Raw genomic sequence first — 15,537 nt, 5'->3', positions numbered from 1 at the left:
TGTGCTGTTTTGCAGAATAAGAAAGAAAAATTCTTGTGGACGGACATTACTTACAATAAAGTTTAGTGACTGGTTTCATAAAAGGTATAATATAATATGTGAGGATAAGAATTTTGCAAATATCTTTTTTTAAAGTGTCTCCAAATAATGAAATATGGGAAGTCCAGCAGAGTCACTGCTTTCTGAAGGGAAGGATCATTCAAGAATGTAGTATTAGTGCGTTTTAGATGCTGACAGAGCAGGCGATTACAAATACCTGATAGTAAAATAATAAATATTTATACTGTATTTTAAACCATCACCAGTGCAGCTTCACTTTGTATCTTTCAAACATAGGTTAACATGAAAGATGTCACAAAAGTCAACGGAAAAAAGACAACATTCAAGCTTCCAAGGTAGGTGTTGCCATCAGCCTTCTCTGAAGAAAGAACTGAACAAAACTGGACACATATTGAGGAACAAAATAAAAACATTTATCTATGTATACCTGCGTTGGATCATATATATATAATTTAAGGGACAAGAGTAAGCTAAAGAGGGAGAAGGTGGTTGTTTAAGAATATGCAGTACAGCCTGACCAGGCGGTGGCGCAGCGGATAGAGTGTCAGACTGGGATGCAGAGGACCCAGGTTCGAGACCCCTAGGTCGCCAGCTTGAGCACGGGCTCATCTGGTTTGAGCAAAAAGCTCAGTAGCTTGGACCCAAGGTCGCTGGCTCCAGCAAGGGGTTACTCGGTCTGCTGAAGGCCCGCGGTCAAGGCACATATGAGAAAGCAATCAATGAACAACTAAAGTGTCCCAATGCACAACGAAAAACTAATGATTGATGCTTCTCATCTCTCCGTTCCTGTCTGTCTGTCCCTGTCTATCCCTCTCTCTGACTCACTCTCTGTCTCTGTAAAAAAAATAAACAAATTTAAAAAAAATTAAAAAAAAAAAAAAAAGAATATGCGGTACAGCCTGACCAGGCAGTGGCGCAATGGATAGAGCATCAGACTGGGACTCAGAGCACCCAGGTTCAGAACCCCAAGGTCGCCGGCTTGAGCTCGGGCTCACTAACTTGAATGTGGGGTCCCTGGCTTGAGTGTGAGATCATAGACACGACTCCATGGCCGCTGGCTTGAAGCCCAAGGTCGCTGGCTTGAGGTCAAGGTCGCTAGCTTGAGCAAGGGGTCACTCACTCTGCTGTAGCCTCCTGATCAAGGCAAATATGAGAAAGCAATCAATGAACAACTAAGGTGCTGCAGTGAAGGACTGATGCTTCTCATCTCTCTCTCTCTCCCTTCCTGTCTCTCTATTTGTCCCCCTCCCTATCTATCTCTCTCTCTCTCTCTCTCTCTCTCTCTCTCACACACACACACACACACACACACAATATGCAGTATATTAAGTAAGGCCTCAAGAGTTTGGACTTCGTTCTGTAAGTATTGAAGGATAGTGTCCTGTGTTTTTTCAGTGATATAAAGGGTTTGGGAGATTCTGTTTTTAAAGGGTTCGGAGATTCTGAGTATAGAGAGAAGTCATTAAGACGGCCAGGGCTTAGAAAAGCGCGGGGGGGGGGGAGGGGGGATAAGGAGAGCATGGTGGAGGGATTGAGCAAAATAGGACAAAAAATGAAAAGAAACTCCTGGACATGGACAGCAGTGTGGGGCCTGGTGTGGTGAGGGGAGTGGAGAGGGTTCGGGGCGTTAATGGTGATAGAAAAAGACACGACTTGGGGGGGTGAACACACAATATGGTGTACAGAAATGTATTGTAGAATTGGGAACCTGAAATTTGTATAATTACATTAGTGTCACCCCAATAAATTCAATTATGAAAAAAACAGGAGTGATGTTTTTACATATTCAAAAAGTAAAATTCATATTTGACAAACATTACTTAAGGAATTGGTGGGGCATAGTGACTGGTTTTATTAAAAGCAGCATAAAAGAATAGGACAAATGATTAAATTCCTTTTCTTTTTTAAGCTTTTGGACTTTACAGACCAGTCACATTTCAAAATTGATTAAAAAGATATAAATGACAAACATATTACTATAAAGGGGACTTTAGATATAGACAAACACACTTATACCAGTGTTTCCTAAAAGGATGTTCTGATACTATACTGTATGAAGAACATGATTTCAAAGTAAAGCCTAGCTCTTTAAACTGAATTATTGTTATGAAAATCTCACTGCGTTATGTTTTTCTCATTTGGACACGAAGTGGCACCACTGGACTTGTTGACCATCTTGTTTCACTCAACTCTAAGGTTTTCAGTTTACCATACGCTTCATTTTCTTCCATCTTCTCTTTCACTGTATGAAGGTGAATGAGGAACAAAATAAAAAAGATAGGCAGCCTCATTTCTGTCTTAACTGTGTCAAAGTATTATATGGGATTGGAGGATGATCTAGGTTGTCACTAAAGTTTTTTAAGGAACCTGGATTAAGTAAAATGGAGATTTTAGTTTTGTAAGTGGAATATACAAATTCAAGACTAAAGATTAATTTCTCTTGACTGTAGAGGATTACTTTTTTTCTTTTCAAAATGTTTTTTCCAAATGTTATTAAAAGATTTTGATGAGACATCAAAAGATGTAATTATCTTGGGAACCTGTATTAACCGTTTGACCCTGTACATTGCCATAATGGATACTTCCTTCAGCCCGCTCGCAGCTCTCTACATTTATATAGGAATGGCAAGAGTATTAAACTGGCAAGGAACTTGGGAGGTCTGCTTTTGCTATTTTTGACCTTGAACAGACAAAATAGCATAGCAGTTTTAGTGTTAACAGAAGATCTTGCAAGGGGGAAGGACACATCTGATAGTTCACTGGTTGTATATAGCCGTTCGTAAGGATGATGGGGGGGACACATCTGATAGTTCACTGGTTGTATATAGCCGTTTGTAAGTAAAGATGATGGGAGGACACATCTGATAGTTCACTGGTTGTATATAGCCGTTTGTAAGTAAGGATGATGGGAGGACACATCTGATAGTTCACCAGTTATATATAGCCATTCGTAAGTAAAGATGATGGGGGGACACATCTGATAGTTCACCAGTTATATATAGCCATTCGTAAGTAAGGATGATGGGAGGACACATCTGATAGTTCACCAGTTATATATAGCCGTTCATAATAAGTAAAGATGACTGTCAATGGGTTGAAGGTATATGATTAGAAACCACACTAAAAAAATTGAGTAGTAACTGAATAGTATTGTAAAGTAAGTTTTTGCAATGTGGAAGCACTATTTTCTAAATATATACTTGAAATATGGAGTGTACCACCTTCTGCAGGAAATAATTCAAACCAATGTAGTAAAACTGGGGAAATATGATACATGTGTACAGCCAATAGAAAGAGAAAATGTTAAACTTAAGAACTCGGCTCCTGAATAAAAGTTTCAGTATATAGATTTTTTAAATTTTTTATTTATTGATTTTAGTGAAAGAGGAAGGGAGAGAGACGGGAACATTGATCTGTTCCTAAAAGGATGTGCCCTGACCAGGGATTAACCAGCGACATCTGTGCTTCAGGATGACGCTTTAACCCACCGAATGCCCGGCCAGGGCTCAAATAGATATTTACATTAAAATTTTGTAACTGTATATTTAAAATTGTTTTTATGTGTTACACTCAATAGGACCACAAGATACCGTCCCGAAAGTGAAAGTGAAACAGGACCAAGTTTGTTTGACAGTCTGAGGAGAAACCATGGATCTCCAAAAGAGGTGGAAATGCAGAAATCGCTCCCTGACTCACCTTTACCTTTAGAGAACCTAAAAGACACTTTAATGTTGAGTTTGGAGGGGAAAATAGATTTAACTAATATTTCATCTGATGCTTCAGAAAATTTCACTGGACAACAGGAAAACTTAAATTGCATGAAAAAAAGAGACGTAAATTTTAGTGCTGCTGAAACAAAAAGTGATAAGAAAGATGATTGTTCTTTTGCAATTTGTGACCAAAACAGTGTATGTGGCCTTTTTTCAAAAGACCATGAAACACCATCACAGAAAATTTTTAACAATTCTCCCGATCTCTCAGACATAGAACCGGGAACTGATGCTTCTAGTCTGCCTAACGCATCGGTGCCCTCAAAGCCTACCTTCCGTTTTATGAGGGATAGCCATGCCAACTTAGAAATGAATGACGCTGTCTTTGAACTTCAAGATAATAAAATATTAAAACCACCTATTAAAAATTCTCCAGGCACCCATTCTCCAGAACCCACATTGATCCAGAACAAAATACCTGTTCCACAAATAAATGAAATACAACATGCAAAAACTGAGTCAAAAGAAAAATTTATGAAAGATACATTTAATCCCAGCAGTGTACCTGTTGAGACATCTGAGGACCTAACCCTAACTGTCAATCAAATAGCAGAATACTCTCTCTCTGAACAAGGGAATAGTGAGAATTCCAAAGTCCTAGCTCAGAATGCTGCCCCACATAGGAATGAGCTTCCGCAGTCTGCATATACCCCAATATACAATTCTTCTGAACACGCATTTGGAACTCCATACCCTTCCTACGCTTGGTGTGTGTACCAGTACAGCAGCGGTGGCGGCTCCATTACTCACACGTACCAGGGCATAACATCGTTCGGAGTACAGCAGCCTCCTCCTGAGCTGTTGACTGCTGTTCCAAGTACTGGCCAAAACGCAAATTCTAATCTTTGGTACACTCAGTATTTCGGTTACTTTGCTGGGGAGCCACAAGCATATGACTTTATGCCAGCAAATGGGTATTTCCCATCACAAATACCTGTTTCTTCCGTGGCTCGGCAGCCAGTGTGTGCCCAGTATGTGTCTTATCAGCTGTCACCACAAACTGCATACCCTTACCCTCCTGGTTCAGGTGCGCGCCCACAAGTTCTTTGGACCCAGGGTGAGTTTCACAAATTCCCATGCTTCACTGAGTTTTTACTGTTGTCTTGGCATATGTATGTAAATGGAGTTACAAGGCTGTGATACATAGCAGTCGTTTTTCTGTGCAGACGTTCAAATATCTGGCAAAGTTAAATTCAGTCACCGGTGGGGATCTGGTTGTCCAAGATAGAAAAAGAAAAGGATTGTTTATATCACTGATGTGTTGCTGTTCAACAAAACCCAACTTTAGGGAATCATTAAGAGAATTATTGCTAATTCATACCAGGAAATGGGATGCAACCATTAAAGGGTTTATTAAAAATTTTTAGTGACAGTTTTTAAAACTGTCATAAATGGACCTATGTAATCAAAGAAATGCATAGAAATACCAAAATGAAGTATACCAACAGTTTACCTGTCTGCCTCTGGTGATACAATTTGGGGTGTGTGGAAAATGTTTTTCTGTTTTCCTGCTGGGAACATGCATTTTAATAAATGGAGAAAAAAATAGAGGAAAAAAACCAAGGTGGCAAAAGAAACTTCGTCAGATAAAGCAGTCTTTGCTCTTTCTGCCTGTGTTCTAATACAGCACCTGGGCAGAAGTGAAAATGGAGTCAGCTGAGATGTGTGGTAGTTTGCCACTAGAACTTGAAAATTATTTTCCTCAAACAATTCTATTTGTAAAATATCATAATTACAATATAAAATTTTTATGTTAAATTGAAATGTATATTTACCAGAGTTAAAGCATAATTTTAAAACAGTAATTCTGCAAAAAAAAAATAGTTATCCACCAATGCCCAAATATTCTACCATCAGAGGTAAAAATATACTGCTAATAAAGTTATTCTCTTAATGTCTTAAATAGGGAAGTGTAAGAGAATTTCTTTTAAATTCTAAAGTTGCTTCTCCTGCATTTTCTTAACAAATGAATAAGTGTAAAAAATCAGTTGAATTAACTCATTTTATTGTCTGATTTGGACAAGAAGCAGTCTATTACCATAGTTCTGTTTCTGATTAGGAATCTGATCAGGACCTGGCTGGGTCGTTCAATTGGTTAGAGCATTGTTCCTGATACACCAAGATTGTGAGATCGATACCCAGTTAGGGCACATACAGGAATCAACCAATGAGTGCGTAAAAAAGTGGAACAACAATCAGTGTTTCTTTCTCTCTCTTTCCCTCCCTCTCCTTTCCCTTCTTCTACCCCCTCTCTAAAATCAATAAATAGCCTGACCAAGTGTTGGTACAGTGGATAGAGCATCAAACTGAGATGCTGAGGTCCCAGGTTCAAAACCCCAAGGTTGCCAGCTTGAGCGCAAGCTCACCAGCTTGAGTGTGAGGTCGTGGGCTTCAGCGTGGGGTCTTAGACATGACCCCATGGTCACTGACTTGAGCCAAAGGTCGCTGGCTTGAAGCCCAAGGTTGCTGAGTTGAGCAAAGGGTCACTGGCTTGGTTGGAGCCCCCTCCCCTAGTCAGGGCACGTATGAGAAAGTAATCAATGAACAACTGAAGTGCTGCAACTAAGAGTTGATCCTTCTTCCTTCTCATCTGTCTCCTTGTCTGTGTCTGTCTCTGTCTCTCTCGCAAGCTAAAAAAAATTACCGTATTTTTCGCTGCTTAAGACGCACCTGACCATAAACACACCTAAGGTTTTAAGGAGGAAAATAAGAAAAAAAAATATTCTGAACCAGATGGTGTGTTAAAATATTTAATAAAATACCGTATTTTTTGCTCCATAAGACACACCGGCATTTTCCCCTCAACGTTTTTTTGAGGGGGAGAGAAGTGTGTCTTCTGGAGCAAAAAAATACATAAATAAAAATTTTTTAGAAAGGAAATTTGGTCAGGACAACATAGGGAATATTTGTCAATATTGTAATAACTATGTATGATGACAGATGATTATTAGGCATATTGTGATTACTTCACCAGGTTTAGAAATGTTTATGTACCATATTGTACACCTGAAACGAATATAATATTGTATGTCCACTATATTTATTCATTTTTATTAGAGAGAGAGGGGAGAGAGAGAGAGAGAGAGAACAGGGGGAGGAGCAGGAAGCATCGACTCCCATATGTGCCTTGACCAGGCAAGCCCAGGGTTTTGAACCGGCGACCTCAGCATTCCAGGTCGACGCTTTATCCACTGCGCCACCACAGGTCAGGCCTGGCAACTATAATTTAAAAGTGAATTTAAAGAAAGAAAACAAGCCATGTCCTAAGAGAGTTTCACAAATAAGAGAAAATAATATCTGGTAACAGGAGCACCCTTGCACTGGAGTTGGCAGTGGCCCCAACACCTGCAGGGTACAGCGCCCGTCGCAGTCCTGTGCCTGGTCAGCTTCCACCTCTGCGAGCGAGCCACATTGAACCTGTAACGTTCTCCGGGGGACAGTTCCTCTTGTCCTCCCATGATAAGGCGTGTAAACGTGCTGTGGGCTAATTACATGTGCATTGTGCCCTTTCCCCGCTGCCCCACCAGATGAACTCAGTTTAAACAGGACTGGAAAATTTTCTCCAAAAACTAGCCCCTGAAAAACAAAACAAAACAAAACAAAAAAACTAAAGGAGGGAAGAAAGAAAGAGGGTAGAGCAGGGGGAGTCTATGGCCCTTGTTGGTTAATTTGATATGCTGCTGCTGCTGCTGTAATGATAAACACACCGGGCATAGATGTGGCAAACCGTGTCTTCAGGTGAACATCTTGAATATAATTGCTTCATATAGGTTCTCATAGTTGGGAGCTTTCTTGTGTTCATGATGCTTTCTTGTATTCGTGGTGCTTAAAAAAAAAAAAAAAAAAAAAAAAAAAAGGTATCTCTGGAATCACATCCAGCTTTGATCCTCAAACTGTTTTATTGTAACCTCCTTAGTTAAGTTAGTCAAGTGAAAATGAAAGAGAAGGAAACAATTATCTATTTACTATGGTATCTAAAAGTAACTCTTAAAAAAAAATGAGGAGGCAGCATGAACACTTGTTTAGCTTTCAGGAGCGTAGATGCTCTGTGGCAATGACCTAGCGCATTGACAGGAACTGCATCCTTCCAACACTGGGACAATCCCTGTGACCCACTTGCTGCTTTGTTCATGATGCTCGTGTTCCACACCGGAATGGAACTCAGGGAAGGGACTAAGTGAGCCCTGTGTGCCAGACACATTCCATCCTTTATTCCATTTAATTCTCACAAGGTCCCTAAGAGAGATGTAGGTACTGTTGTTCTTCTGCAGATGCAGAAGCTTCTCCTTGCAGAGCCTTTCTCAGGATCCCACAGCTAGTAAAGGGCACAGGTCGCTTCAGCTCTGAACCTCAGGTCTTTCCTCTGCACTGTTTAAATGCCGTTAGTCTGCATCATTAACGTATCTCAAATCTTTGTGTGTTTTTTCTTTCAGTTCCATGGCAACATCAAGAGCCTTTTCAGCCAGGACGTTGAAACAGTCTCTGTCTACTGAAATAAAGATTTACAAGTTTTTTCAAGTATTTTTTTTTTACTTCTATACTATTATGTTAACATTTAAAATATATGTAAGTGTGGTAGGAAATATAAACCATATTTCCGTTTATAAAAGTTTTAAATGCAACAGCATATCATATCATGCAGTGGGAAATCCATTTCTGGCATCTCAAATACCATGATTATTCCCATGCATTTATTTTAGTGAAGTCTGTATTAGGCTGTTTTCAGTATCCAGCTAACCAACAGTAACATTAACAATAATTTTTTAAATTTATTTTTTGAAATGTTTCTTTCACAGCTCTTACAGTTAAAGATTTTCTTTGAGATTATTCTAATGCAATAAAGAGAGTTAACTGTAACATTCACTGTGATTAAGATTAAACAGAAGTAGTCATATCTTTAAAATAATTTTGTTTCTGATATTTTTGATACACTGTTACGCCATGTGATTTAGATTAAAATAGGATTTTTTTTACTTGGAATGGTTATCAGAACAATAATTTTATAAATCTAGACATTTATATAATTTACAGTGTCCAACATGACAAATTCTTTCCATATTTTCTAATTTTTGCTTATAAATATATTGTAATAGTTTTGTATATTTTCAGTTTGTCCTTGAATAGAGATTCTGTGAAATTTTTATGTTTGAAGCAGTTTTATTTCATCATATTGAGATTAAAGCACATTTATACCTATTTCCGTAAGAGCCCTTTCCACAGGCTCTTATCTTTTGTATTTTACAATACACACTGTAAACAGTTTTGAATGGTTTTGTAGCAAATAATAGGGAACAATGTCTTTAGCTTATGTCATTAGTTTAGTGGTATTTTAGTAGTTTATATAATGCAGCACAAATACAAGTTTTCTAGTGTTGTGGACACAGATTTCGTTTTCATTTTCAACATCCCACAAAAGTAAAAACTCACAGTAGAACAGGGGTGTAGTGTGTAACTAGAGTCATCAACCTGTGCCGGCAAAGAACTATTTCTGTTTTTTTAAGATCTCAGTCAGAAAGATTCCTCACAACTAGATAGTGGGTCCTCAAGTGTGATAATAGATTTGTATTGGCTAAATCTAAACAGGTAGCTAACCTTCCGTGTTCTCTCAAACTTCTGAAGTTAGCAAACTATGTTATCAGCACAGGTCTCCAGAGAGAGTGTAATTCAGCCATATTTATTGTAGAGTAAATTTCAATTTAGAAAAACACTAAGAAATCCTCAGCATAACCTCCTTTAATTACATTAACCAAATAGCATAGAATTTCTAATACTTAGGGTTTTCTCTAACAAACATCTTTAAAAGAGAAAAGTCAAGCAAAGAACTGCAGTCAAGAGAAAGGAATTTGAAAATGACTATAGAATTAAAACAATGTCAAGATACCATTTTTTTTACACCATATAGTTTTATTTGAAAATAGTCTATAAAAATCAGAACTCCTGAACAGGTATTAAAACAATAATGTTGCGGAGGACCCGGGTTCGATTCCCGGCCAGGGCACACAGGAGAAGCGCCCATTTGCTTCTCCACCCCTCCACCGCGCTTTCCTCTCTGTCTCTCTCTTCCCCTCCCGCAGCCAAGGCTCCATTGGAGCAAAGATGGCCCGGGCGCTGGGGATGGCTCTGTGGCCTCTGCCTCAGGCGCTAGAGTGGCTCTGGTCGCAACATGGCGACACCCAGGATGGGCAGAGCATCGCCCCCTGGTGGGCAGAGCTTCGCCCCTGGTGGGCGTGCCGGGTGGATCCCGGTCGGGCGCATGCGGGAGTCTGTCTGACTGTCTCTCCCTGTTTCCAGCTTCAGAAAAATGAAAAAAAAAACAAAACACAATAATGTTAACTGTTGTACAAAAAAAAATGCCTCATTTGATTTATGTCTGGTTATAAAAAGATGTTACAGAGTTATTAAAAATGTTTCTTTTAGGTCAAGCAAAAGTTAAATATTCTGATTAAGAATGCTTTCTTTAAATAACTTTCAGATTCTGTTGATACTGTCTTTGTGATATTTTTATTTTATAAGTTTGAATTTTCTCAAAAAATGAAAATCCTATTTGAATATTCAGTTACATTTAGAAATCTATACTTTGAAACAAAACAGGAAAAAAGGTAGTATTTCCCCCCTCAAGTATGTGTTTTGGTTCTAAAAATGAAAATAAGACAAATTAAAATTTGAGCTAGCATTATAAGAAAACATTCCTGGCTGTTTGTAATATTATTGTTTTGGAACTTAAGAATTATCTGAATAAACTAAATTGAGGGGTTTTTCTAGTTTCGGGACTTTTTATCCTTTTGTCTTTTTGAAGAATAAGCAACTATGTGGATGGTCCTTGGTTTATAGAGATCCATTACGTGAGCAGCAACCACAGAGAACTAACTTAGAGACTAAATCACTGCTGGAGCGCTCCTTCCAGTCCAGCTGCTTTTAAAATCTGTGCGAAAAGCAGTACAGTAATTTGAGGTTTTTTCATGTTTGATTAAGAAACAATTGCTCTATGTTCATACAAATCATTCTAGTTCTTTGGCTAAGATTATTTTAGTTACATTATGAAGTCCAGCTTGACCAGTTGGTGAGGCAGTGGATAGAGCTTCGACCTGGGATGCTGAAGACCCAGGTTTGAAACCCCAAGGTCACCGTCTTGAGTGTGGGGTCATAGACATGACCCATGGTTGCTGGCTTGAGCCCAAGGGTACTGGCTTGAGCAAGGGGTCACTGGCTCAGCTGGAGCCCTCCAGTCAAAACACAAGTGAGAAATCAATCAGTGAATAAATAAAGTGCTGCAACTATGAGTTGATGCTTCTTATCTCTCTTCCTTCCTGTCTTACTGTCCTGTCTGTTCCTCTCTTAAAAAAAAAAAGTCCAGGCCCTGGCCGGTTGGCTCAGTGGTAGAGCGTCGGCCTGGCATGCAGGAGTCCCAGGTTCAATTCCCAGCCAGGGCACACAGGAGAAGCGCCCATCTGCTTCTCCACCCCTCCCCCTCTCCTGCCTCTCTGTCTCGCTCTTTCCCTCCCGCAGCCAAGGCTCCATTGGAGCAAAGTTGGCCCAGATGCTGAGGATGGCTCTATGGCCTCTGCCTCAGGCGCTAGAATGGCTCTGGATGCAACAGAGCAACGCCACAGATGGGTGGAGCATCGCCCCCTAGTGGGCATGCCAGGTGGATCCCGGTCGGGCGGATCCCGGTCGGGCACATGCAGGAGTCTGACTGCCTCCCTGTTTCCAACTTCAGAAAAAATACAAACAAAAAAAAAAGTCCATATTGGGAGTTACACTAAATCACATAGTTAATGACTCTTAATCCACTGATTTTCAATCAAGGTATTTTAAACCAAGTCTGAATATTAATGAAAACATCACTTTCCTCAAAATGTACTCTTGTCTCCACCTTGTCTCTTCAAATGCTGTCCTGAAGCTGATTCTGCTCTATATTCCTCATGGGAGGCATTCTGTCCTTCATTATTTTATGAAGTATCCTGAGACCATTCACTTCTGTGACAGTTTTCTAAAGCTATACCTTCCCTTTTAAGCTTTCTTACAGCTCAACAATACAAAACAAAACGGCCTGTAGATAGAGCGTTCGCCTGGGACGCTGAGGATGCAGGTTCAAAACCCCAATATCTCTGGCTTGAGAACAGGCTCACCAGCTTGAGCGCAGTGTCGCCATCTTGAGCGTGAAATCATAGACCTTTGTCTTAAACCCAAAGGTCACTGGCTTGAAGCCTAAGGTCACTGGCTTGGCTGGAGTCCCCCAGTCAAGGCACATATAAGAAAGTTATCAATGAACAACTAAGGTGCCACAACTATGAATTGATGTTTCTCATCTGTTTGTCCCTATCTTTCTCTCAAAAATAAAGTTTCAACTATGCCATCTACTGAAAATGCGCAAATCAAATCTGCTTAGTCAGCAATGTTACTTTTGTGTTCTTCCACCAATTTCTCAGGTCAAAATATTAGGACTAAAAAACTAATTTTCTTACCGTGCTATCTGGGTTCTTGATCCAGAAACATGCAATAATGGATGTTTCTCCTCTGCAGGGGTAGTCAACCTTTTTATACCTACTGCCCACTTTTGTGTCTCTGTTAGTAGTAAAATTTTCTAACCGCCCACCAGTTCCACAGTAATGGTGATTTATAAAGTAGGGAAGTAACTTTATAAAATTTATAAAGCAGAGTTACAGCAAGTTAAAGCATATAATAATAATCACCAAGTACTTTGTCAGATTTCTGCTGTTTGGCAGAATAAATGTTTACAAAAGAACTTACTATAGTTAGATCTTTTTATTTATACTTTGGTTGCTTTGCTGCTTCCCACCATGAAAGCTGGAACGCCCACTAGTGGGCAGTAGGGACCAGGTTGACTACCACTGCTCCTCTGTAACCTTGATGGTGCCCATCAAAGGGTAAAGCAGGGGTCTCCAAACTTTTTACACAGGGGGCCAGTTCACTGTCCCTCAGACCATTGGAGGGCTGCCAAAAACAATGGTCCTCTCACTGACCACCAATGAAAGAGGTGCCCCTTCCAGAAGTGCAGTGGGGGCTGGATAAATGGCCGCGGGCTGTAGTTTGGGGACGCCTGGGGTAAAGTAAATACCATCTGTGAGTGAATATCTAAACATCTCATCAGGATTGTTTCTTTTTGATATGTCAGAGTGAAAGAAAATATTTGAGGTTGGGGATGATAATCATTTGCTTGTTTTCATAAAGACAATGAAAACCTATTCCATTCAATGTAAATACACTACCAAGTTAGGAACAACAAATGTGTATCAAGCACCTATTGCCACACTCAGCAGTATGATAGACATTTAGGATTAGAAGGTTGGAAGGACTTCTAGTTTGAAAGGAGCTTATAGTCTGTGTGGAGAGAGAGGCATGCAAGAAATCAACCATTAAAGTGAGGGAAATAGAGTGAAGTATGCTGTGCTTGGTGCTACAGGTCTTAAAAGGAAAACCACAGAATTCATCCCATTGGATTCAGGAATACTTTCAAGAGTAAGACAACCCTGAACAAAGTCATCCGAGTTATGTGTACATGGAGAAAAGGTGAGAGAGTAAGGTCTTTAGGTGGAGGAGACACAGAAGAATATGACTGAAAACAGTCCACCACACACAAAAATAAACTCAAAATGGATTAAAGATTTAAATATTGGGCTCAAAACCCTAGAAGAAAACATAGGCAGTAAAATCCCTGAAATCTGCTAGCAATATTCTCCCTGATCTATGTCCTTGAGCAAGGGAAACAAGACTGCATCAAACTGAAAAGTTTTTGCGCAGAAAAAGAAACCAAAATGAAAAGACCCACTGAATGGGAGAACATACTCGCCAATGATTCATCTGATCAAGGCTGAATATCCAAAATTTATAAAGAGCTTATAAAATTCAACAGGAAGGGAGGGAGACGTGGGATCCTCCGCCGTTTGGGACGTTTTTCCTCCGAGACACACGGGGGCGCTGCATTCCCGCTCGGCGCCCTTTGCCGCAGCTCTCCACCCGTTCGATTTTCCCGGCGGAAATGCCCAGGCGATGACGGCAAGCCGGAGGGAGGGGAAAGAAAGACCGAGAGAGAAGGAGGAGGGGTCTGGGTAGAGGCCTGCGGGCGGGAGGCGGGAGGCGGCAGCGGAGGGTGGCCGTGGTCCGGTGCGAGGTGCGCCGGAGACCCGCGCCGCGCTACCCCCACTCCTCACGCCCCTTCCCGACTCGGGGTGCGCGGCCGGGCGGGCCAGGCCGGGCGGGGGCCGTCCGCTCGGCTTGGGCGGGACGCGGGCTCCGCGGCCGCGCTCCCCGGCTCCTTCCCCTCCCGCGGGAGCCGGCGGCGGGGCCGGGGCTGGGTGCGGGCGGGGGGCGGCGGCGGCGGCTAGAGGCAGCGGGCCGCCATGGACGACAAGGCGTTCACCAAGGAGCTGGACCAGTGGGTCGAGCAGCTGAACGAGTGTAAACAGCTGAACGAGAACCAAGTGCGGACGCTGTGCGAGAAGGTGAGAGGGGGCGCCGGGGCGCGGGTGGGCCGCCGGGGCGCCGCGCCGGCCCGCTCCCGCTCCCGCTCCCGCTCCGACGGCCCGCGGCCCGGCCGCGCGCGTTACCGGCCGGAGGGGTCCGTGCAGACGGGCGCGGGGACGGGGCGCCCGGAGTCCCCGCCCGGCGGCTCATCGGGGTCTCTGGCTCCTGCTGGGGGGTTATTGGCGCTCCAGCGTCTCGGGTGTGGACGAGCAGTGTCCACGCTTTAGAAAGCCTGCCGACTCGTGTGATGCGGCCCCCCGTTGGGAAACGCGCGGAAAGGATGTTGTTAGTGGGCAAGAACTTGTGACTAAAGCGTGGGGTTTTCGCAGGTGCATCGCGTCCTTCAGGAATCACTGCCATGGAATGTGTCAGACATTTGTGGGTGCAGCGGTGGACGCGATGGGAGACTTGATTTCTAACTAGAGGTTGACTTTTATATGGTTGAAGCAGATGATGACTGGTCTTCACATTGAGAGCTTCTTGGAAGCAAATTGGTTTTCAGGAAGAAGGCAGCAAAGCGTTCAGTTTGGCAACAGTGCTTACTTGAAATGATAAGTGGGGTATGCGTTTTTCGTGTAGGATAGCACTTTTTAGAAAGTTCTTTCCATTTCTATAATATGTAGTGGGTTTATTTTTTTCTAGTTCCAAAGCAATAAAATGTGTAGGTGGCTGTTTACGGTGGTCCTTCATTATGTGATCTTAGACAACTTTCTGAATTCTGTATCCAGTGTTTTCTTAACCGCTGAAATTACTTGGGACTCTCCATCTTAATTTAAAATCTAGTTTTTCTTATTTATTTTTTATAATCTTGGATTAGATAATTTGTATACATATTTATGTAAAAATGTCCCATGGTTATTTATCTCCTTATCTGTGAAACAGGGACAATAAAGACATGAATCTTTAATACTGTTGGGTTGGTCTGGGTTTTGTTTTTGTTTGAGAGAGAAAGAAAGAGACAGAAAGGTGCAGTCAGGAAAGAAGAGAGATGAGAAGCATCAGTTCTTCGTTGTGGCCCTTTAGTTGTTTATTGATTGCTTTCTCATATGTGCCCTGACCAGAGGGCTCCAGCAGAGCTAGTGATCCCTTGCTCAAGCCAGCGACCGTGGAATCAAGCCAGCAACCCTGGGCTTCAGGCCAGCGACCTTTTGGGCGTAAGCCAGCGATCATAGGATCATGTCTATGATCCTACACTCAAGCTGGTGAGCCCTTGCTCAACCTG

General features: G+C 41.7%; 2 protein-coding genes across 2 annotated transcripts in view; both read left to right on the top strand.

Annotated features, from left to right (window-relative positions):
• TEX15 (testis expressed 15, meiosis and synapsis associated) overlaps positions 1-8,304 on the top strand; it is a 58,628-nt gene extending 50,324 nt beyond the window's left edge. The window contains exons 8-10 of the mRNA XM_066235920.1: positions 337-395; positions 3,638-4,887; positions 8,264-8,304. Of these exons, the coding sequence (XP_066092017.1) occupies positions 337-395; positions 3,638-4,887; positions 8,264-8,304 (1,350 nt within the window). The remainder of the gene's footprint in view (positions 1-336; positions 396-3,637; positions 4,888-8,263) is intronic.
• Positions 8,305-13,848: 5,544 nt separating this feature from the next.
• PPP2CB (protein phosphatase 2 catalytic subunit beta) overlaps positions 13,849-15,537 on the top strand; it is a 36,489-nt gene continuing 34,800 nt past the window's right edge. The window contains exon 1 of the mRNA XM_066236501.1: positions 13,849-14,293. Coding sequence (XP_066092598.1) covers positions 14,192-14,293 — 102 coding nt within the window. The 5' untranslated portion in view covers positions 13,849-14,191. The remainder of the gene's footprint in view (positions 14,294-15,537) is intronic.

The sequence above is a fragment of the Saccopteryx bilineata genome, chromosome 6 (assembly GCF_036850765.1).
Source record: "Saccopteryx bilineata isolate mSacBil1 chromosome 6, mSacBil1_pri_phased_curated, whole genome shotgun sequence".
NCBI lineage: Eukaryota > Metazoa > Chordata > Mammalia > Chiroptera > Emballonuridae > Saccopteryx > Saccopteryx bilineata.
This window is presented reverse-complemented; position numbering and strand designations above follow the sequence as displayed.